At 45.6% G+C, this 21951-nt stretch overlaps 1 protein-coding gene across 1 annotated transcript in view; it reads left to right on the plus strand.

The window, feature by feature from the left end:
- The window catches only part of dntt (deoxynucleotidyltransferase, terminal), a 224052-nt gene that overhangs the window by 69509 nt on the left and 132592 nt on the right, over nt 1-21951 (plus strand). The window contains exons 5-6 of the mRNA XM_062058758.1: nt 2944-3015; nt 3232-3355. Coding sequence (XP_061914742.1) covers nt 2944-3015; nt 3232-3355 — 196 coding nt within the window. The remainder of the gene's footprint in view (nt 1-2943; nt 3016-3231; nt 3356-21951) is intronic.

Here is a 21951-nt window from a genome sequence, read left to right on the forward strand (position 1 = left end):
TGTGCTGATTCTCATCCCAGGAGCTTCACACTTGACTGTGAACCAATCCAGTGAGAGCTGAAGATCTTGGCAAGATGACGCCATCAGGACCACATCATCTGCAAAAAGCAGAGACCTAATCCTGCAGCCACCAAACCGGATCCTCTCAATGTCCTGACTGCACCAAGAAATTCTGTCCATAAAAGGTATTAACAGAATTGGTGACAAAGGGCAGCCCTGGCGGAGTCGAACCCTCACTGAAAACGGGTATGACCTACTGACGGTCGCACTGATCATACAGGAAGCGTACTGCCACAATCAGGCGGTCAGGTACCTTAAACTCTCTGAACACTACCCACAGGACTTCCCGAAGGATACGGTCAAATTTCTTCAAGTCCACAAAGAACATATAGACTGATTGGGCAAACTCCCATGCACCCTCGAGGACCCTGCCGAGAGTATAGAGCTGTTCCACAGTTTCACGACAGAAAAAACGTGTTCAAATAAATACAATTGTTCAAAGGTCTTATGTTGACTGTGTTTATGATTTTACATTTGTTTCTAAGGTTAGCGTAGCCAGCATTGTACTTGTATTTAGCGAACCAGTGAACTGTTTTACCGGCCTGTTGCCCAAAACTATTTTCTGCTTGTCACAATAAGGCATTAATCTTCAACCAATGCCACTTTTCCTGTCTTCATTGTCTGTCTATGTGTTGTTGATTGGGTCAAAAGAACCAACATGCCGGTAGGAGCAATTTCACCCCAAATGCTTTCCCAAATTTGCCAGGTTCATGTACTGTAGTTGTTAAAACATGTTCTTAGGTCTACCAGGGATGTCCTAAGGAAAATACACGGCATGTCTCCTTGGTTGTTAAACCTGGGTGGCGTTTCTCATTTTATTCACACAAAATTTTACTTCTTGTTGCGTTGCAAGAAGATGGATGTAAAAATTGCTGGTGTTGACATGAGGTCACCATTATAAATAACGTATATAATTATACAGGCCTTTGCTCAGTTAGCCCAACAAACTATTGAAGTTAGAGTAGAACCAAAAAGAATACTCTGGTGTGGTCGGCACTGATAATGGAAAACGTAAACTCTATAATCTGACTCCAAACCAGCTGTGTAACTGCTACAATGGAAGCGGGGTACATTTGCTGTTTGGGTTTTCTACATTAAACGACAGTCAGACAAACTGAAGTAGATTTTCTCTTCTGTACAAATCTGAACTACAAAATTCTTCCCAAGTTGCCATTTATCTCTCAGAGCATATTTTATTTGAGTTATTGTAGGTCAAAAGGTAAAACAAAATGAAAGCAGCCTTTTATACAAGTTTTGGACAGGTGAAGAAATCTGCCACATGTTGTGACAAGCATTATACAATTTGACAATTTACTGAAAAAAAAATTACTCCTAGATCAATTAGCCATCAATTCCTCATCTGTAGCAATAGAAGGTTTATAGGGAAAGAATCGCTGATGTTTTCTTGAAGAGAAGCCCTATCTGAGAAAACAAAGTTAGTTGCTGCGTTAAACCTATAAAATACACACCAAGTCTCTTGGTGCATGTTTCAAAATATGTCAAATATGTCAGTCATAAGGTGGAATCATGAAATAACATAACATGCATTTCCAACAAAAACTAAATTAGACTGTCAAAGAATGACCGCTTGCTCTTGTTTTTACAGCAGGCAGACAATCACCGGTGGTGACATTTTTTCTGCTTTACTCGGCTTTGAAAGAAACATGCTTGAATGACATGACACAAAAACAAAGTAAAAACAAAAGGCATTTTGAGTGAAAGACTGGAGCAAATGAACATCACAAGTGCAAGGAAGGAGAAACACTGATGTGAAGGTCTCGCAGCACTGAGGCAGAGGTTGGAACAAATAAAGTATGTGTTTGTTGTGCATATGGAGTGAGTGTTCCCTGGAGCAGACTATGTGTGTGTGTGTGTGAAGCCTTCTTACCTCGAGGCTTAAAAAGCAGAGGACGCATCACTGAGCTGCTTTCAGTTTTACTGCAGTCTTTGTTTAGCTACTGTACTGTAGATGTGAGGTTCACTGACTCACTGACACGTGTGGTCATCACTTAATGGACAAGTCTGAAGAAATACAGCATAATGTGTAAGATACATACTGGCTTAATTTCCAAGCATAACACATTTAAAAGAGATGACGGCTGAATTGACCCATTACCTTAATGATGGCCAAAATAAATTGGCCAGATAATTAGTTGTGCTCTACTGATGCAGACAATTAAAGTGAGGACATACTTTGGTTTCAAAGAAGCTTTGAAAAAATGAGACTTTCAGTTATTTTGTACAAGTGTTTTCAACCCAGTGATTCAAAAATGTCCGTTTGAAATGAACTATAAATAAATACAGCTACACCAGCTCAAAACCATACATACCCTTTCACTGTAGATTGATCCAGTGCTGGCTCGAGGGAACATGATTTTGTTTGTGTCCCCATTTTGATCTTTTATATTACAAAGGTTGGATTTTATGAGTTGCAAATCAAATTGAACACCCAAGGCTCGAAATATCACTAGTTTTGAAAGTATAAAAATTGCATATCTAAAATAACTTCAACGTGATAACAGCCTTTCTAATTATGTCACTCCCAGTGTTTGTGGTCTTAAACAATCAAAGAGTGTTTATGCCCTGAGCCGGTCATAGGTTAATCCACAGACGCATAACTACAAAAGACAAAAACGTACTTACTGCTAAATGCGATATGTGTAGTTGTAGTAAATATATTTAATATAAGAATAAGTCGTCCGAGACAAACAAACATGATAGTGGGTACAACATTACACACTAAACTGAACAGAACTGTCCTACCGTTTTGGGACAATTAAGCAAGCTAATAAATGATGGGGAACAAAAGGCAACCAAGCGAGCACATTTTTAACATTTGAGTATGTAATTAGTTAATTAAATATATTTATCAATGCTTTGCAGGAGATCATTCAAAGTGGCCATTCATTCCAAGTTGAGAAAATACTGTCGAGCGAGAGGTATCAGACTTTAAAGGTCAGTGGATGAAAAAACTTTTCCTTTCCATCATCTCTTTTGCCTGTCTTTGCTTTCTCAATTTAGGTGCTTTCAAATTGCTATGGACATGATTTGCATTTTGCCTGCTCTTAAGGGCATCCATACAGCCCTTCAAAACTTTGACTGCTAACCCCTGCTGAGAAGAGCTGTCATCTCATAGCTTCTTAATTATGTTCTTTCCTCATTTCCTGACAGCTGTTTACAAGTGTGTTTGGGGTAGGACCGAAGACAGCTGAGAGATGGTACCGCATGGGGCTGCGCTCCTTCAGTGACGTTCTGGCAGAGCCTGACATTCAACTCAATCGGATGCAGCAAAGTGGTACATCAACATCTCATCATCTCCACTTTTACATTTCACTGATTGTAGGCCGCAAAATCCACCTGGGGTTCACAGCCAGGAGAAAGTCTCACATACCTAATTGTTCAACTTAACTGAGAGACTACATGCCATTTTCTCCACAGAGGGTCTCATTTTACAGTAAATGTGTGTGGGAGTGTTATGGGTCATTCCACCGAATCCGTGCCAATTGCGTCTCTGGGAAATAAACTGTATACATCCATGATCAAATTAAATGAAAAGTTTTATTAAAAAAACCCAACATATTTTCAGATTCTGAGCTAAAAACTATAATGTGCAAAAATAAAAATATGTGTATCATTAGATTTAGGGCCTGACCAACGATGATCGCAAATAACAGGTGCTAAATAGTGTGTGCAAAGTATAAAATTACACATAATATTTGTGGGCATGCTGTATGTGATCAATTAAGGCAACTGATAACAAGTGCAAAAGTAGTGCAGACCACCCTATTTAAAGGGAAATTATTATGCACGACCAATTTTTTTTATACCTATTGGGACCTGTTTTTGTGTATTTGAGATCTGCATGAGTCCCGACAATTTGAAATCAAACCATGGAGGCATGGAGGAGATATTTATAGAACAGTCTTGCCTTCCTTCATGCTTTGTCCAAACAAGCCGTTTGGAATCTGCACAATTATATGGTAGCGATTTACCCAAAGAGGGATGCGCGAGTTCGCCCTTGTATTTCGAAGTTGTAGACTACAGGAGGGTTGCTCATGATGTCACACCCATTTTTCTTTGTCGCGGCTTAATTCACATGATGGTCAAGCAGCAAGAGCGTAGCATTAAAACAAGTGAGAGTGAGTGTAGAGTTTGATCATAAAATGCCGTAGTGTCGTTCTGTTCTTGGATGTTCCAGTCGTTCAAATAGAGAGATAGGAAAGAGCTTTCATATTGTCCCGAAAGAAGTGGCTCATAAAGGTAATACAGTCAGGAAAAAACTAAAGCGAGTCAAAGGCTCTTAAAAATATCACTTTCGTCCTCTTGCGGAATACAATCAGACCGCTTATGTCTGCAGCGATCACTTTGTAAAATGTTTGAACATTTGATTTGATCGAGAAACTTTTTGTGATGCAATCGAGTTACATTAGTAGTGTTTGATAGCAGAACTAACAGTAAAGAAATGACAGTAGATTGCATTAGTTTTTTGTTCTTTTGTGGTTGCTATTCTTGAATATAACTACAAAGACCTGGTTGTGCAAATAAACTAACGTCATGTTGAGTCCCAGTAATAAATATTGTGATTGTTGGTCCACCGTATTTTTGTTGTCGAGTTTCATAACAGAAACTAAAAGCTTAGTTGTTGTGCAGGAAAGCCAAATGTTTTATGCGACACGGATGGCCATAAAGCGTCTTTGGTAATAGTAGTTAGCATCAAAAAAATATCCTTAATAGTATTAATAAACTCAATGAATAAGTCTCTCGTAGGCTCGACAGCATATACTAAATCTTGATATCGCTAGCAAACATTGCTGAACAACAGGGACATCTATGTCAAGACTGGGTCCTTGGCGTGGTTTGTTCTCCCAGAAGGCAACGGAAAATTGGCGTGTGCAAGACGTGAATTTAAATACATTTTAATTCAAAGTCAAAAAAAGTACAAACAAAAAGCGCTCACAGCGGAGGTAAAAACTTGACTATGACAAAACAAAAGACTTGCACAAGGGCACAAAAACTATTAAACAAAAACTTACTTGGCATGAGAAGAGGGGCATAAACAAGAGCAGCATGGATCATAAGCATTAGGGTGAACAGAGTGGCAGGAGTGTGAATGTGATGTCGCCAGAAAGACCAACAGAAAATGAAAAGTTTAAATAGTGACATGATCAGTGAAAACAGGTGCGTGACTCTAAACGTGAAACAGGTGCGTGACATGACGATGTGAACCAGGTGAAACTAATGGTTGCTATGGTGACAAATAAAAGTGCACAAAAAGTCCAAAAACAAAACCGAACATGACTAAAACAAAACATAATCACAGACATGACAATCTATAGCTAAACAATGTGTTACATACGACAAGGGGAAGGAGACGGCACGACAACAGGAGGTCTAGCTCAACGGGTTTTATTTGAGCTTGATGATTACGTAGGGTGTGTATGCTACTATGTGTGTGTATGCAGGGCTATGTGTGGAAGTTAACCAAATATAAGTTACCAGCGGTTGTTGTGAGTGCGTGTTGGTTGTGGCAGCAAACAAGTCCAGAATGGGCGAAGCAAAAGAGGTTTGGGATCCAAGCGAGGGGTCGAAGGTCGAGGAAGGCAGTCAGAGTTCAGGGGGAAGATCGGCAGGTGAGGCGCACAGCTCACTGCGGAGACACGGAGGTACTGTGGGAACAGGAGATGACAAGGACAAATAAGGACTAGGCACGAGGGAGACAAAGTGAGCAAAAGAGAGAGACACAGGTGAGGAGCCAGAGACGTGAAGCTTACTGAATCAGAGCTACGTTCCGGCGTGGAGTAGTCAGCGGAGTGAGCCTTTATGCTGCTGCCTCTCGTCAAGACCAGGTGTGTTGATTGAGGATTGTCTCCAGCTGTGGAGGCGTGTGGGGGCGTGTCCTGCGGTGCTTGCAGCAGAGCCTCTAAGTGCTGCTGCTGAGGAGGGAGAAGCAGACTGGGCGTGCGCCGTAACAGTGCCCCCCCTCTTATGCGAGGCTCCCGACGAGCGCCGGAGAGCTCCAGGGTTGGCCTGATAGAAGTCCTCCAGAAGGGAGGGATCAGCAAGGTAGGAGGCCGGCACCCAAGATCTATCCTCTGGACCATAACCCTCCCAATCTACCAAAAATACCAGTCCCCTACCTTGCCGACGGACCCCGAGGATCTCCTTGACGGTCCACACTGGGTCACCGTTATCCAGAATTCTAGGAGGGGGGGGTAGGGTCAGGGGAAGGGAGTGGAGAACTGGAGACAGGCTTAATCTGGGATACATGGACCACCGGATGTCGCTTCACAGAGGGGGGAAGAGACAGTCTAACAGATGCTGGATTGATGATGGCCTCCACCGTATACGGTCCAACAAAACGGGGTGCCAGTTTACGGGATGGTACCTGTAGGTGGAGGTCCTTGGCCCGTAACAGGACTTGTTGTCCAGGAGTGTAGGATGGAGCCGGAATGCGCCGCCGGTTGGCACTGCGGCGCATTCTCTCGGAGGCCCTCAACAGGGCAGCACGGGCGGTCTTCCAAATCTGACGGCATCTCATGATGTGCCTGCGAGAAGAAGGGATGGCCGCTTCGGCCTCCTGTTGGGGAAACATTGGGGGTTGATAACCGAGGGAGCACTCGAATGGTGACAAGGGCCGAGCTCTTCATAGAATTGTAGGCAAACTCGACCCAGGGTAAGAACTTGCTCCAAGAGGCAGGTTGGCGGGTGGCCACACAGCGTAGCATGTTCTCCACACATTGGTTTGTCCTCTCCGCTTGCCCGTTACTCTGTGGGTGGTATCCTGATGTAAGACTGACCATAGCCCCAATCCCCTTACAAAATGCCTGCCACACCCTGGAAGTGAACTGGGGGCCACGGTCAGACACAATGTCCATGGGTATGCCATGCTGCTTGACCACATGAGTGGTAAGGAGGTCGGCCGTCTCGGAAGAAGAAGGAAGTTTAGGCAGAGGAACAAAGTGCGCGGCTTTGAGAGAAGCGATCAACGATGGTAAGAATGGTGGTGTTACCTCGGGATGGGGGAAATCCAGTGATGAAATCCAGCGCGATGTGTGACCAGGGACGACCGGGGACAGGAAGGGGGCACAGTAGGCCCGCCGGCGGTCTGTGGGAAGACTTGTTGCGAGAACAGGTACTGCATGCTGCGATAAACTCACGGGTATCCATAGCCATTGATGGCCACCAGAACCGCCGGCGGATGAAGGAGAGTGTGCGCTGGAATCCCGGATGGCAGGAGACGATGCTGGAATGCCCCCAGTCCAGAACTCTGGGACGTAGCTCTCGGGGAACAAAGAGCTTGTTGGGGTGTCCGCCCCCAGGTCCGGGATTGGAGCGCAGGGCAGCCTGGACCTGGTTCTCCACTTCCCAGGTGACCATGCCAATAATACGGGCCGGAGGAAGGATGGGTTCTTCTGAGACGGTGCAAGCGGGCTCCTCCGAGAATTGCCGGGACAGGGCATCAGCCTTAGTATTGCGGGAGCCCGGCCTGAACAAGAGGACATAGTCAAACCGGCAAAAGAATTGGGACCAGCGGGCCTGCCGGTCATTCAGCCTTCTAGCGGACCGGACATGCAGGAGGTTGCGGTGATCCGTGAGGACCTGAAATTGGTGTTTTGCCCCTTCAAGCCAGTGTCTCCACTCCGTTAAAGCATCGTGGACTGCCAGCAGCTCCCTGTTACCGGCATCATAGTTACGTTCTACGGGCGAAAGGCGTCTGGAAAAATAAGCACATGGATGGATACTGTTGTCCAACTTGGAGCGCTGAGACAACACCGCCCCAATCCCGGAATCGGAGGCGTCCACTTCCACAATAAACGGACAGTCTGGGTCAGGGTGAACAAGGATGGGGGCGGAGACAAAACTCCTCTTGAGGCTCCAAAAGGCCATCCCGGCCTCTCGGGTCCACTGAAAGGGAATGTTTGTAGACGTGAGAGCATGGAGTGGTGCAGCCAACTTACTGAAGTCCTTAATGAATCGTCGGTAAAATCCCGCGAATCCCAGGAAGCGCCTCAGCTCCGTCCGAGTAGAAGGCTGGGGCCACTCCACCACTGCCTCCACCTTCTTGGGGTCAGCCTTGATGTGCCCTCTTTCAATGATAAAGTCCAGAAAGTCAACAGATGTTGCGTGAAACTCACATTTCTCGGCTTTAACGAAAAGGCGGTTCTCCAGGAGTCGCTGAAGAACGAGGCGGACGTGTCGGTGATGCTCCTGCAGATCTTTAGAAAAAATTAGAATGTCATCTAAGTAAACGACAACAAACCGATCGATCATGTCTCTTAGAACGTCATTCACAAGGGCTTGGAAGACGGCAGGTGCGTTGGTGAGTCCGAACGGCATGACTCGGTACTCAAAGTGGCCCAAATGCTTATTGAATGCCGTTTTCCACTCATCACCCTCCTTGATGCGCACCAGGTGGTAGGCATTACGTAAATCCAACTTTGTGAAAATGGTGGCAGGGGCAAGTGGCTCTAAAGAGGAGCTCAGGAGGGGTAGTGGGTACTTGTTCTTAACGGTAATGCAATTGAGTTGTCGGTAGTCAATACAGGGTCTTAAAGAACCATCCTTCTTGTTAACAAAAAAAAAACCCTGCTGCCACCGGAGACTTGGATGGGGTGATAATCCCGGAGGCGAGAGACTCTGAGATGTAGTCCCTCATGGCTTGCTTTTCAGGGAGAGACAGATTATACAGGCGGCTGGATGGGAGGACCGCGTTGGGGATCAGGTCGATCACACAGTCGTAGGGTCTGTGGGGCGGGAGAGAAAGAGCTTGTTCCTTGCTGAAGACAGCTGCCAGGTCATGGTAAGCCAAAGGAACACGGGAGAGATCGGTAGGTGGTGAAGTGGGCTTGGGTTTGCAAGGGGGAGATGCTGCCGACCTGAGGCAGTGCGCGTAACAGGGGGTGCTCCATGCCAGTATCTTGCCAGATGACCAGGATATGTGGGGGTCATGTTGACAAAGCCAGGAGCGGCCGAGGACAAGGGGGGCTACTGGGGAATCCAGTACCCAGAGGCTGATGGTCTCAGTATGGTTGCCCGAGAGGGTCAACGACAGGGGTATAGTGCGGCGTTTGATGGGGCCCAAAGGGTGTCCGTCCAAGGCTTGAGCAGAGATGAAGGTATCGAGAGGAACCATGGGGATCCCGGCTTGTCGGGCGTAATCCAGGTCGATTAAACTCTCGTCGGCCCCGGAGTCCAAATAGGCCCCAACTGATAATGTCCTTGAGTTCCAGGCCAAGGTTGCGGGAAAAAGTAGGCCAGGATCCATTTTTTTTCTTTCTAAGGTGGGTACGGCGGTATGGCTCACCAGGATCCCCCTTGGTTGGAGAGCCAGATCCTTCGGTCGTGAAGGACAGTGGCGGATAAAGTGGTAGAGGCAGAGACGTTGCCGGAATCTTCTCTCCCGTTCCTCGATTGACAATCGAGACCTGCCTATCTGCATCGGCTCCGTAATGGTAGTAGGACACATAATCGGGGGAAATGTCTGTCCTGCGGGGCATCGGTCGGCAAGTCGGGGTAGGGATGTCGATGTGAAGCTGGCGGAGGTAAGATCTCTCTCTGCAGCACGTTCTAGAAGTCTCTGGTCGAATAGCAGGGCCAGTTCGATGAGCTCACGGCAGGAGGAAGGTCGGTCCCGCAGTATGCCGTCCTTTATGGTCTCGCTAAGGCCTCTCCTGTAAGCGCTCTGTAGTGCTTTGTCTCCCCATTCGCTGTCAACTGCCAGAGTGCGGAACTCCAGCGTGTAAGCGGCCACGGAGCGGGAGCCCTGCCGGATGCCGTGCAGCCTAGCGGCAGCGTCCCCCGCATCGGCTGGGTGGTCGAAGACTGCTAGGAACTCAGTTCGAAAGGCAATGTAATTGGAGCTCAGTCCCAAAGTCTTATTAATTGCTGCCGTGGCCCACTTCAATGCTGGACCCGAAAGCAACGAAAACATGAATGCTATCTTAGCACCATCGGTAGCATAACGAGACTGTTGGTGTTGAAAAATGAACTCCCACTGCACCAGGAAGCCTCTGCAAAGTTCAAAATCCCCCTCGAAAGATTTAGGGCTGGCAATCTTGGGTTCCCGAGGTTGAGGCTGTTCTCCTGTGGAGGGTGTTGCTGGGGTGGCCAGGTCAGGCGTGGGGGGTGTCACCTGGCTTGGACTGAGGGTGTTCAATCTAGCCAGCAGACTAGAGAAGGCGACGTCCAGATGGTCCTTCAATCTGGAGAAACGGTCTTGGTGTTGCTGGAGTACTGTCAGCATGGCAGACATCTCCGGTATCAAGGGGGCTCGGGACAGAGGGGTGGCCTGAGATCTCCGCGTGCCGTCTGGTTCCATCATGGCCGGAACGTACTGTTACATACGACAAGGGTAAGGAGACGGCACGACAACAGGAGGTCTAGCTCAACGGGTTTTATTTGAGCTTGATGATTACGTAGGGTGTGTATGCTACTATGTGTGTGTATGCAGGGCTATGTGTGGAAGTTAACCAAATATAAGTTACCAGCGGTTGTTGTAAGTGCGTGTTGGTTGTGACAGCAAACAAGTCCAGAATGGACGAAGCAAAAGAGGTTTGGGATCCAAGCGAGGGGTCGAAGGTCGAGGAAGGCAGTCAGGGTCCAGGGGGAAGATCGGCAGGTGAGGCGCACAGCTCACTGCGGAGACACGGAGGTACTGTGGGAACAGGAGATGACAAGGACAAATAAGGACTAGGCACGAGGGAGACAAAGTGAGCAAAAGAGAGAGACACAGGTGAGAAGCCAGAGACGTGAAGCTTACTGAATCAGAGCTACGTTCCGGCGTGGTGTAGTCAGCGGAGTGAGCCTTTATGCTGCTGCCTCTCGTCAAGACCAGGTGTGTTGATTGAGGATTGCCTCCAGCTGTGGAGGCGTGTGGGGGCGTGTCCTGCGGTGCTTGCAGCAGAGCCTCTAAGTGCTGCTGCTGAGGAGGGAGAAGCAGACTGGGCGTGCGCCGTAACACAATGAGACAAAATATGAACTTCACAGCATAAAAATAACTACAGACATGAATTGTTGATGAGACTAATATTTGTAGCAGGTAATCGATTTCAAACAAACTCATCCTTTTTCTCATTAGCAGTCGAAGTGGAGGCATATAAATAAGACTGCCCACAAAACAGCGCATCATAAAGAGACGGTCAAAAAGCAGCTTAAAAACGGTCTGTAAAACATAGTCTAAGAACCTCATTTTTACCAAAAAACAACCATTACATGTTATGTAGACCAAAAGGAAGTGTTTTAAATATAAATACAATATATATAATATAACTCTTCTTAAAAAAGGATTATGCGTGTCACCACTCATTTCCCTCCACATCCATGGCATGTTCCAACTTGTTGTATTTTGCTATTTTGTAGAACATGCAGCACACACCTTTATTCTGCACCACATTTTCTGAGCTATTAGATGCTCTTTCAGTGCGATCTACAACAGAAATTACATGTAGCACGCCAAAGGTGCACTCTGGGTGTAATCAGCACTTTGGTGTGCTGGAATGATCCAGATACAAAGAAATGCAGTGTTCATATACAGTATAAGTGATATTACTCAATTTATTAATAACATACAGGAGAGCTTCTTGCAGTAGCAGTCGTATACAGTACGTAACATCCTCCTGGATCTACGGTGCCGCGACTACCCACTGCTGCTGTCCGCTTGAGATGGCCAAATAGTCCCAGGATTACGTTTTGACAACAACAGGTGGCAAAATTATTGCCTACATAAATAATGTATGTCCTCACAAATATTGACATCATTATGAAGCATTAAATGCATTGGTGAAAAAGTTCATTCGTGTCCTTGCCTCAATCTTTTTTACATTCTTAAAATCAAATGTTGCCGACCACGAATGTCGGCGTTGGGGTAGGGGGTAATTAATCATATGTCTCTGATGGGCACATCAATCAGTCTGAGGAGTAAAACTTTTTTATGTGCACCGTTACCCAGCATTACCTTTGTGTGTCGCTAAAGTATCCACAGCCTGTATAAATGTGCTTACAACAGCTATGGAATTGCCCTGAGGCAGCGCACATTTCCACGTGAACGTCAGTGTTGATACATCTCATCTTTGCCGTGAAAAAGGGGTTTACGTCAGTTTTTTGTGCATATGCAAGCTTGTTGCATGAGGGCCATGATGTTTACTTCTGTTCTGAGTAGCCAAAGGTATCATGAGATAATTGCACAGAGTCTAAAACTGACTCACTTGCTTCCTGGAGAGCTTTTTAAAATTAGTTTAATTTCTAGATTTAATATAAGCCATAAATAACAGCATAAACAAGTTTGAATGTGTGGGGTTGGAACGAGCATAAAAACAATCATACTGATCAAGATATTGTCAGGATCTGGCAGCTCTGATGCTGCCTGTCTGTTTTTTGTTGCAGTGTGTGGTTTTTGGGTCACGGGATGACATCTGATACCCATTTCCTCCTGACTACTTAAGCTCTCCAGTCCATTCACTGGGCACCACTCAATTCCTGATGGTTCACCCTTCCAGTCGTGTTCATCTCCTCTACTTTGGCATCACTCACGTTTTTCATTCTTGTGGTTCTACTCCGGCGTTGCCGCGTAATGTTAACTGTTTTCTCTCCGCACCTTCTGTGTGCGATTTCTGTTTCTCCACACTTTTTTGTGTACATCCTTAGTTATTTTTCCTCACTCCTTTTTGAGTGCGCTTTTTGTTGTTATTCTTAATTTTTTTTGTGTGTTGGGGTCCTACACCGGCGAAGGCGATCACGACAAATCTACCAACATGGACCCCGCAGAAAATTAACGTCTCCAATCTGCGCTCACTGGCTTTGGAAAGACTCCCGATATTCACAACCAGCTGCTGCATGATTTGACTGCCGCCTTCCAGACGTTGTCTGCCAATGTCTTGTTAATCAGATGAGCAATGTGACACACCCGGAAGGAGGTCACGCCGGGACGGGGACCTTCCGACATCCTCCAGCTGCTAGTCCTCCCACACCTCGGGAGCCCAATATTCCTTACCTTCCCCGTTTCACCAGTGAGTCTGGTTCCTGCGAGCAGTTCCTCCATCAGTGCATATCGGTTTTTGACCAACAGACTGGTTCCTATTCCTCGAACCAGGCTAAAATAGCTTTTATAATGAGCCTGTTATCTGACAAAGCCTCCGCCTGGGCCATGGCGGTTAGTAAGAATTCTCCCGCTGTGCGCACATCACTGCCCTTGTTTACTTAAGAAATTATGAAGGTATTTGATCACCACCTAACAAGCAGAGAATCAGGCAGCCTCCTGCTCGACCTTAATCAAGGCAAGCGCTCTGTGGCCGCATACTCCATAGACTTCCTTATTCCAGCTGCAAAAAGTGGATTTGGTGACTCTGCTTTATGCAGCATGTTTTGCAAGGGATTAAATCGTTGCATCAAGAACGAACTTTCTACCCGTGACGAAACTGGATCCCTTGACACACTCATTGACTTAGTCATTCGTCTAGATGACAGAATTTGCAAGTGCATTCTACAGACGGGGAGCGGCAGCTTCAAAAGCCCTGTCCCCCATAATCTTGAGCCGTGTCCTGGGTGTGAGCAGACGGTGCTGTTGGCCTGACTGGGTTCTGGTTGAGATGTATGGTGTGAGCAGGTCAGTGAGGTAAGTGCATCATCGTGCATACAGTGATGGGTGTACAGGAGAACCTTGTATTCGATGCAGGCAGAGATGGGGAACCAGTGAAGGGTGCGTGGACGGGGGTGATCTGTTCGTACCTCCACGCCCTCATTAGTACCCTGGCAGCGCTGTTCTGAACATACTGGAGCTTTTGGTGGCCCAGGGATCCTGACAAGAAGTGTGTTACAGTATTCCAACCTGGATGAGACAAAGGCATGGACGGAGTTTTGAGATGTTACGGAGGTGAAAGAAGGAGGTTTTGCACATGTAGAAGACATGATTATCGAAAGAGAGGTGGAGGTCAAACATGACCCCAAAGCTGGTAACAGACGGAGAGAGGGGAATGTTGTGGCCTGAGAGTGAAACTGAGATAATGGGGGAAGAGCAGAGTTGTTAAGGGGTACCAATTTGGATGGCTTCTGTTTTTGAGCCATTCTGCTGCAGGAAGTTTTGGCTCATCTATGCGTTTATCTCTTCCAGGCAGTAGCTGAGACGAGCAACAGTGGCAGTGGGGGGACCAGATTGGGAGACCTTGAGGTAGAGTTGTGTCATCAGCATAGCAGTGGACATTTATTCCATGCCTGTTGACAACACACCCGAGGGGAAGCATGTAGATGGTGAAGAGGGTTGGACCGAGTATGGAGCCTGCGGGGACCCACAGGTGACGGTGTGAGGACGAGACTTAGCATCCCTCAGGACCACATACTCGGTCCTGTCAGTAAGGTAGGAACAGAACCAGTAAAGGGCAGTGTCGGAAAGGCCGATGAAGTGCTGGAGAAGGTGAAGGAGGATGTGGTGGTCAATGATGTCGAACGCAGCAGAGAGGTGGAGAAGAATGAGGATGGATGTGGAACTGGAGTCAGAAGACATCAGCAGATCGCTGGTTAGTCTGATGAGTGCTGTTTCTGTGCTGTGGGGGGGACAGAAACCGGATTGGAATCTTTCATATAGACTTTTGTTTTGAGATGACTGTGGAGTTGAGAGGAGATGATTTTTTGAGAGTTTTGGATATGAATGGGAGGTTAGAGATTTGTCTGTAAGTTGAAAGGGGTTTGAGATCGGGGGTTGTTTTTTTCAGAAGGGGTTCGATAAGACCTGTTTTAAGAGCAGTGAGGACTGTGCCAGTTTTGTGGGAGAGATTGATTCCTTTAGTCATGAGGGGGTCAATGAATTGGTTGTGACTTTTGAGCAAAGGAGAGGGAATAGGATCTAGGGAGCAAGTGGATGGTTTTGATGTATGGATAATCTTCTCGACCTACTGCTGCGTTGCGGGTGTGAAGTGTGTAAGACAGGGGTCTCAAACTCAATTTGCCTGGGGGCCACTGGATGCAGAGTCTGGGTGAGGCTGGGCCGCAAGAAAATATTTCTTAAAAAAATTATTTTTAAATGTCTTTATTTTTATTTTCAACACAAAATAAAATCAAAATATAAATGAACAAAATGAGAATTAAGTAAATAAATCAGTCATAAGTAACAACAAGAGAGGAGAAGTCTAGCAAAACTCCTAGCCATTATGGACAACACCTCCCACCCACTACACTCGGACCTTGCGGGGAGAATGAGCACGTTCAGTGGAAGGCTCAGACTCCCAAAATGCAACACGGAACGACACAGGAAGTCCTTCATACCGACAGCCATCAGACTGTATAATGCATATGTTCCTTGACTGCACTTAAATGTAGAGTATATGTAGTATATTTAGTATATATTTATATTATTTATTATATTATATATATAATATATTATATATATTATATTATTTATTGTTATTCTTGTCTATTGTGAGCGAACTGTGGTGCTGAATTTCCCCCAGGGATCAATAAAGTACTTTCTATTCTATTCTAACAATAATAATTAGATTTCTCCAGTCAGCAACAATGTATACACATACACATAATGTGCAACCTGGTTCACTCTTTCATCTCCCTGGTATTTTGCATACTCCTCAGCATGTCTAGATGTATAATGACGTTTTAAATTGTATTCGTGTGCACTGCAACTTTCTCTGTGCAAATAAGACACGTCGGGGTGCCCCTGTGCTCAACAAAGAAATATTGCATCTCCCACTTTTCCTGGAATTGTCTTTGCTCATCACTAACCTTTCTCTTCCCTGCACGCTTTGAAAAAGACATGTTTGGGGTTGTAGAATATATTTCTATTTAACCGACGCACGGAGAATAATGTTATTTCCGCAATGTGTGTCGTTTAGGCTCGCTGTGGAGTTTACAGTCACGGTAGGACAATTAGGCCCGATCACGACTAACGTGTTACACGTCCGATTCGCCCAGCGACTCTCTGTCGGAGTATCAGCGCTGCGGTCCAGTGCACCACACTTTTGTATTGTCGCTCGCTCCTTCGGAAGCTACCGCACCGCTCGTCTCCCCCGTCCGGACCGGCGGGAACGAGAAAGACACACACAGTGACAGAGAGCGAGAGAGAGAGAGCGAGAGAGAGAGAGCGAGAGAGAGAGAGCGAGAGAGAGAGAGAGAGCGAGGGAGGGAGGAGAGCGCGTGCGGGTCTCGTGGAAAAGCAGCAAAACGTTTCTCTGCTTGCATCACGCAAGTGACGTCAATGTTCGGCCCTCGAGAGCCATATACCACACCATGATTGGTAGATTCCTTGTAGCCCGGAAGAGTTAGGGCTACAAGGGATTCTGGGTATTTGTTCTGTTGTGTTTATGTTGTGTTACGGTGAGGATGTTCTCCCAAAATGTGTTTGTCATTCTTGTTTGGTGTGGGTTCACATTGTGGCGCATATTTGTAACATTGATAAAGTTTTTTTTATACGGCCACCCTCAGTGTGACATGTATGACTGTTGACTAAGTATGCATTGCAGTCACTTACGTGTGTCTGTTGAAGCCGCATATAACATGTGACTGTGAAGGCACATTGTTTGTATGGAGAAAAAGTGGATGCTAAACCTCGTGCCCTTAATATTGTTGTCCTCAATATTGTTGATGGTGAAAATTGGGAGGGTTGGCAAGAATGCTTCAGCTCCGCACACAATGCTGTCAAGCGCCATTCATATAAAACTTGCGGGCCGCACTAACATTAAAAGTTCATATTAAGGTGGGGGCCGCACAATAACGTCCCGCGGGCCGCAATTGGCCCGCGGGCCGCATGTTTGAGACCCCTGGTGTAAGATGTTGAGTAATGGGTGTTGTCGGGATGTCAAGGATGAAGCAGTGCAGAGGTGTGAGAAACGAGCAGATATTGTCAATTTTGGATTAAAATAGTAAAGGAAAAGGTTGCACTTTATTGTTGTAGATGTGTGATATGAGTGCAATTGTGGTTTAAGGAGATGGTTATATACATGTATATGTATGTTGAAATTTCCAATGACCTGGATATTTTTGTAGGATGTGCATAATGAGAAAGCCATATATGTCATAGATGAACGATGGCTGTGGTTTAGGAGGACAGTAGATAAGTGCTATGGTTGCTGAAAAAATATTATTGCATTTTAGAACGAGGCTTTCAAATGATCTGACACTGGGGATGGGTAGAAGGGAAAGTTTAATGCTGGTGCGAAAAAAAACTGCAAGCCCCCTACTACAGCCGGTTGTGCGGGACTTATCCAGGTAGGAATAATCAGGGCATGCCTCGTTGGGACTGAGAAAACATCTGGCTGTTGCAAGGTCTCAGAGAAGCACAGAATATCTATTTATTTTTTTAGTATATGGTCATTAATGAATCTGGATTTGTTAGACAAAGTCTGGACATTTAGTTGTAGTGAGAGGTGTGTTTTTGAATCATTTTTTTAGTGGGAATTGTTGTACATTCTTGGGTTGCAGGTGATAGTTTGCTTTTTGCATAATTTTAGCTGTTTGCAATTTCACTATGTTGTGGAATTTCAGTATTTTCGGTTAAATGAATAAAAGGTTTGAATGCTCTCTATATCCAACATCATGTATTATTCTAACTGATCTTTTTTGTAACACAGTTAATGAATGAAGTGTACATTTGTAGTTATTTCCCCATATTTCTGCACAATAACTCATATATGGTAACACTAGCGAGCAGTAGAGAATATGAAGTGATTTTTGGTCCAGAACATATTTTGCTTTATTGATTATTGATGTGTTTCTTGTCACTTTATGTTGTATGTTTTTATATGAGATTTCCAGTTCATTTTATCATTGTATCAATCATTGTACCTAGAAATTTGGTTTAATTTACTCTTTCAATTTCTATTCCGCTTATTTGTATTTGTGTTTAAATTTCTCTTCTACTGTTACCGAACAGCATTATTTTAGTTTTACTGAGGTTTAAGGATATAGTCTGTTTTTGACAAACCATCTTTTTAAATGGTTAATTTCTTCTGTTATTATTTGTATTAACTTCTGTGTGTTCTCTCCTGAACAAAATGATGTTGAATCGTCCGCGAATACTAACTTTAAATCTTTTGTGACTTTACGAATGTCATTTATATAGAGATTGAACAATTTTAGTCCTAGTATTGATCCCTGAAGTACATCACATGATATATTTAGCGTAGTAGATGTGTGTTCGCCTAGCTTCACGTATTGTTTCCTGTTGGTTAAGTAACTTTTAATCCAGTTTAAGACCATACGCCATAATGCCATACGTTCTAATGTTTTCAATAAAACATTTTGATTAATTGTGTCAAATGCTTTAGTTAGATCCACAAACACTGCTGCTGCACATTTTTTTTTTACTATCTATTGCATTGGTAATTTCCTCTGTAATTTCGGTTAAATGCATCAAAGTTGAATTATTAACTCTGTATCCTCCTGGGTTTTCAGCGAGTATTCTATTTTTCTTTATGAAACTCTCTAATCTTTTAGTGAACAGTTTTTCAATGATTTTAGAAAATGTTATTAAGAAACAGGTCTATAATTTGTAAATTCGTATTTGTCTCCAGTCTTATAAATTGGTGCAACTTTAGCTATTTTAATGACTTCCTCATTTTGATTAAAAAAAAAGTCCTCACAAATTGTTTTACAGTATTTATTATTGTTTTGTAGGTTAAAATGTTGTATATATTATGCTCTTGAGTTAATTGTTGCTGATCAATTTGAATTTATTATTATTTGTTGGGTTTATTTATTTTATTTTTCAGTAATAAATGGTTCGAGTCGGTCAAAAAATGTTTATAGTTTAAACAAGGATAAACTTAATTTTTTTTTTATTTCAGCAAATTGATACATTTGAAATATTTCCTTTGACAGACTAAAACATTGTTAATAAAGTTATTTTTTGTTGTAAGTTGATCTATATTTTCTTTTCGTTTTCTTTAATGTTATTAAGGACCTAAAACAATTTTATAGACAAATGATACCATTTATAATCGCAGCGAAGAGTGGGGGGGGCACACAAAATGTTTTCTTCTTTATCAGGCGCGTAACAAATTAGTTGAGAAGCACTTGTCATGTGTGTTGATCATGTTTTTGTTTGGCTGTGTTCTGTTTGGGTTTTGGACTGATTCTGCCCCGGTGGATTCGGGGACACTTGGTCTGGCGACCCACCACCATGTCCCCCTCCCGCCCTCCCATGACTTTTGATCATTGTGTTTTGGACATCTGGTATCTGTCCTTAAGGGGGGATACTGTCATGTGTGTTCAATCAATCAATCAATGTTTATTTATATAGCCCTAAATCACAAAAGTCTCAAAGGGCTGCACAAGCCACAACGACATCCTCGGCACAGAGCCCACACAAGGGACGTCGATGTGAATGACAATGAGAAACCTTGGGGAGGATCATGTTTTTGTTTGGCTATGTTCTGTTTGAGTTTTGGACTCTTTTTAGTTCCCGTTTGTGCACTCTTGTTTGTTTTGTTTCCATGACAACTTCTTAGTTTCACCTGTTTCACATTTGAACTCACGCACCTGTCACTAATCATGTCACTAGTATTTAAGCCTGTCATTTTCTGTTGGTCGTCCTGGCGACATTACCTTCGCTACCCCTGTTACTCTGATGCACATTCATGCTCTGTACCCCTAACACTCTTGCTTCATGCAATTTCATAGTTCATGCTGCCCTGTTCACGTCACAGTAAGTGTTTTCTTGGTTTTATGTCCATAGTTCTGCCGTTGTGCTAGTTTATGTTTATACGCTAAGTTTGTACCTCCGCCTTGTGAGCGCCTTTTGTTTGTTCCTTTTTTTGAGTAAAACAAACATGTATTTACCTTCACGCCATGTCCGGTCCAGTCGATTTGCACCACGGGAAAACAAACCGCACCATAGTCCTAGTCCTGACAGAATGTTGCCAGCATCAAAAAGTTTTCTCGCAAGGAACATGGAGGAGTTAGGAGCCATGGCGGATCTAGACCTGATGTGGGGGCCAAATGGAAAACTCATTCCGATAAGCTCCATTTGGTCCGAAGACGTTGGCACGTCGCCCCAGCGCCGCCCAAGACGAAGGACGTTTGGGAAGACTTCCGCGAGCGGACATTCCCCTCCAGGCGGAAACAGTCTGCTTCCTGCCCGGCTTCTCCAGGAAGACGTCACGCCGTCTACGGAGAATGAAGTCACAGACCAGGAATTTTTCTTTTGATCACCCGCCTCCAACCTAAGACTCGGAAACCATTATCAAAACATGTTTTTAGAAATTAGAGATAATCATTGAAGGTCATCCAGATTTAATGGCCCGCCCCCCAAGATTCATGCCCCGCCCACATTACAGGACTTTTCCTCTTTTCCGCCCACTCAATCCCAGGTAGGAAAAAATGAAAGATTGGACAATTTAGAGGGGAGGATTCTGTCCCCCTCCTGACCTCCCTCCACCCACCCCGAAAAACGATTCCAGACCGCAGGGAGCGCGTCTGGTATCCGCCCCCTTGAGGGGTAGGCTAGGGCCGGGAGCTGTGCTGGTGGGGTGGCTCAGCTGCGCCCAGCCAGGCAGCAGCCTCCAGCCTGGCCGCCACCAACAGTTCTTCACCATGCCAAGCCACAACCTCCAGCCCGGCCATTACAACCAGTTCATCGCCATGCCAAGCCACAGTCTCCAGCCCGGCCACCACCACCAGTCTTTCGGCCTGCCAAGCCGCAACCTCCGGCCCGGCCATCACCACCAGTCTTTCGGCCTGCCAAGCCGCAACCCCCAGCTAGGCCACCTCCACCTGCACCAAGGCTAGCACCAAGTCCAAGGCTAGCACCAAGTCTAAGGCTAGCACCTGCACCAAGGCTAGCACCAGCTGCACCACGCCAAGTTCCAGTCCCTGCACCACGCCAAGTACCAGTCCCTGCACCACGCCAAGTACCAGTCACTGCACCACGACAAGTACCAGTCCCTGCACCACGCCGCTAAGACTCAAGCCAGGACTCAAGCCAGGACCCACCAAGCCAGGTCCCACCAAGCCAGGTCCCACCAAGCCAGGACCCACCAAGCCAAGACCCACCAAGCCAAGACCCACCACGCCAAGACCCACCACACCAAGCTTCGCCGCCTACCGAACCACGCCAAGCTTCGCCGCCTGCCGCACCACGCCAAGCTTCGCCGCCTGCCACACCACGCCAAGCTTTGCCGCCTGCCGCAACGAGGACACGCGCATCCACGCCTGCCACGATGACGATGCAGCCACCTCCTCGTCGGCCACAAATGTGGCTATTTCCTGGGCGTCCGCCACACCAAGTACGCCGACCTCCTCATCGGCCACGGATGTGGCCGTTCCCGGGTCGCCCACCTCGACAGGTTCAGCGGCAGTCTACGCGTCGCCGCCACCTGATTCTGCCCCGGTGGATTCGGGGACACTTGGTCTGGCGACCCACCACCATGTCCCCCTCCCGCCCTCCCATGACTTTTGATCTTTGTGTTTTGGACATCTGGTATCTGTCCTTAAGGGGGATGCTGTCATGTGTGTTGATCATGTTTTGTTTGGCTATGTTCTGTTTGGGTTTTGGACTCTTTTTAGTTCCTGTTTGTGCACTCTTGTTTGTTTTGTTTCCATGACAACTTATTAGTTTCACCTGTTTCACATTTGGACTCACGCACCTGTCACTAATCATGTCACTAGTATTTAAGCCTGTCATTTTCTGTTGGTCGTCCTGGCGACATTACCTCCGCTACCCCTATTACTCTGATGCACATTCATGCTCTGTACCCCTGAAACTCTTGCTTCATGCAATTTCATAGTTCATGCTGCCCTGTTCACGTCACAGTAAGTGTTTTCTTGGTTTTATGTCCATAGTTCTGCCTTTGTGCTAGTTTATGTTTATACGCTAAGTTTGTACCTCCGCCTTGTGAGCGCCTTTTGTTTGTTCCTTTTTTTGAGTAAAATTAAACATGTATTTACCTTCACGCC

This window comes from Entelurus aequoreus, linkage group LG09, assembly GCF_033978785.1.
Source record: "Entelurus aequoreus isolate RoL-2023_Sb linkage group LG09, RoL_Eaeq_v1.1, whole genome shotgun sequence".
In the NCBI taxonomy this organism is placed as follows: domain Eukaryota; kingdom Metazoa; phylum Chordata; class Actinopteri; order Syngnathiformes; family Syngnathidae; genus Entelurus; species Entelurus aequoreus.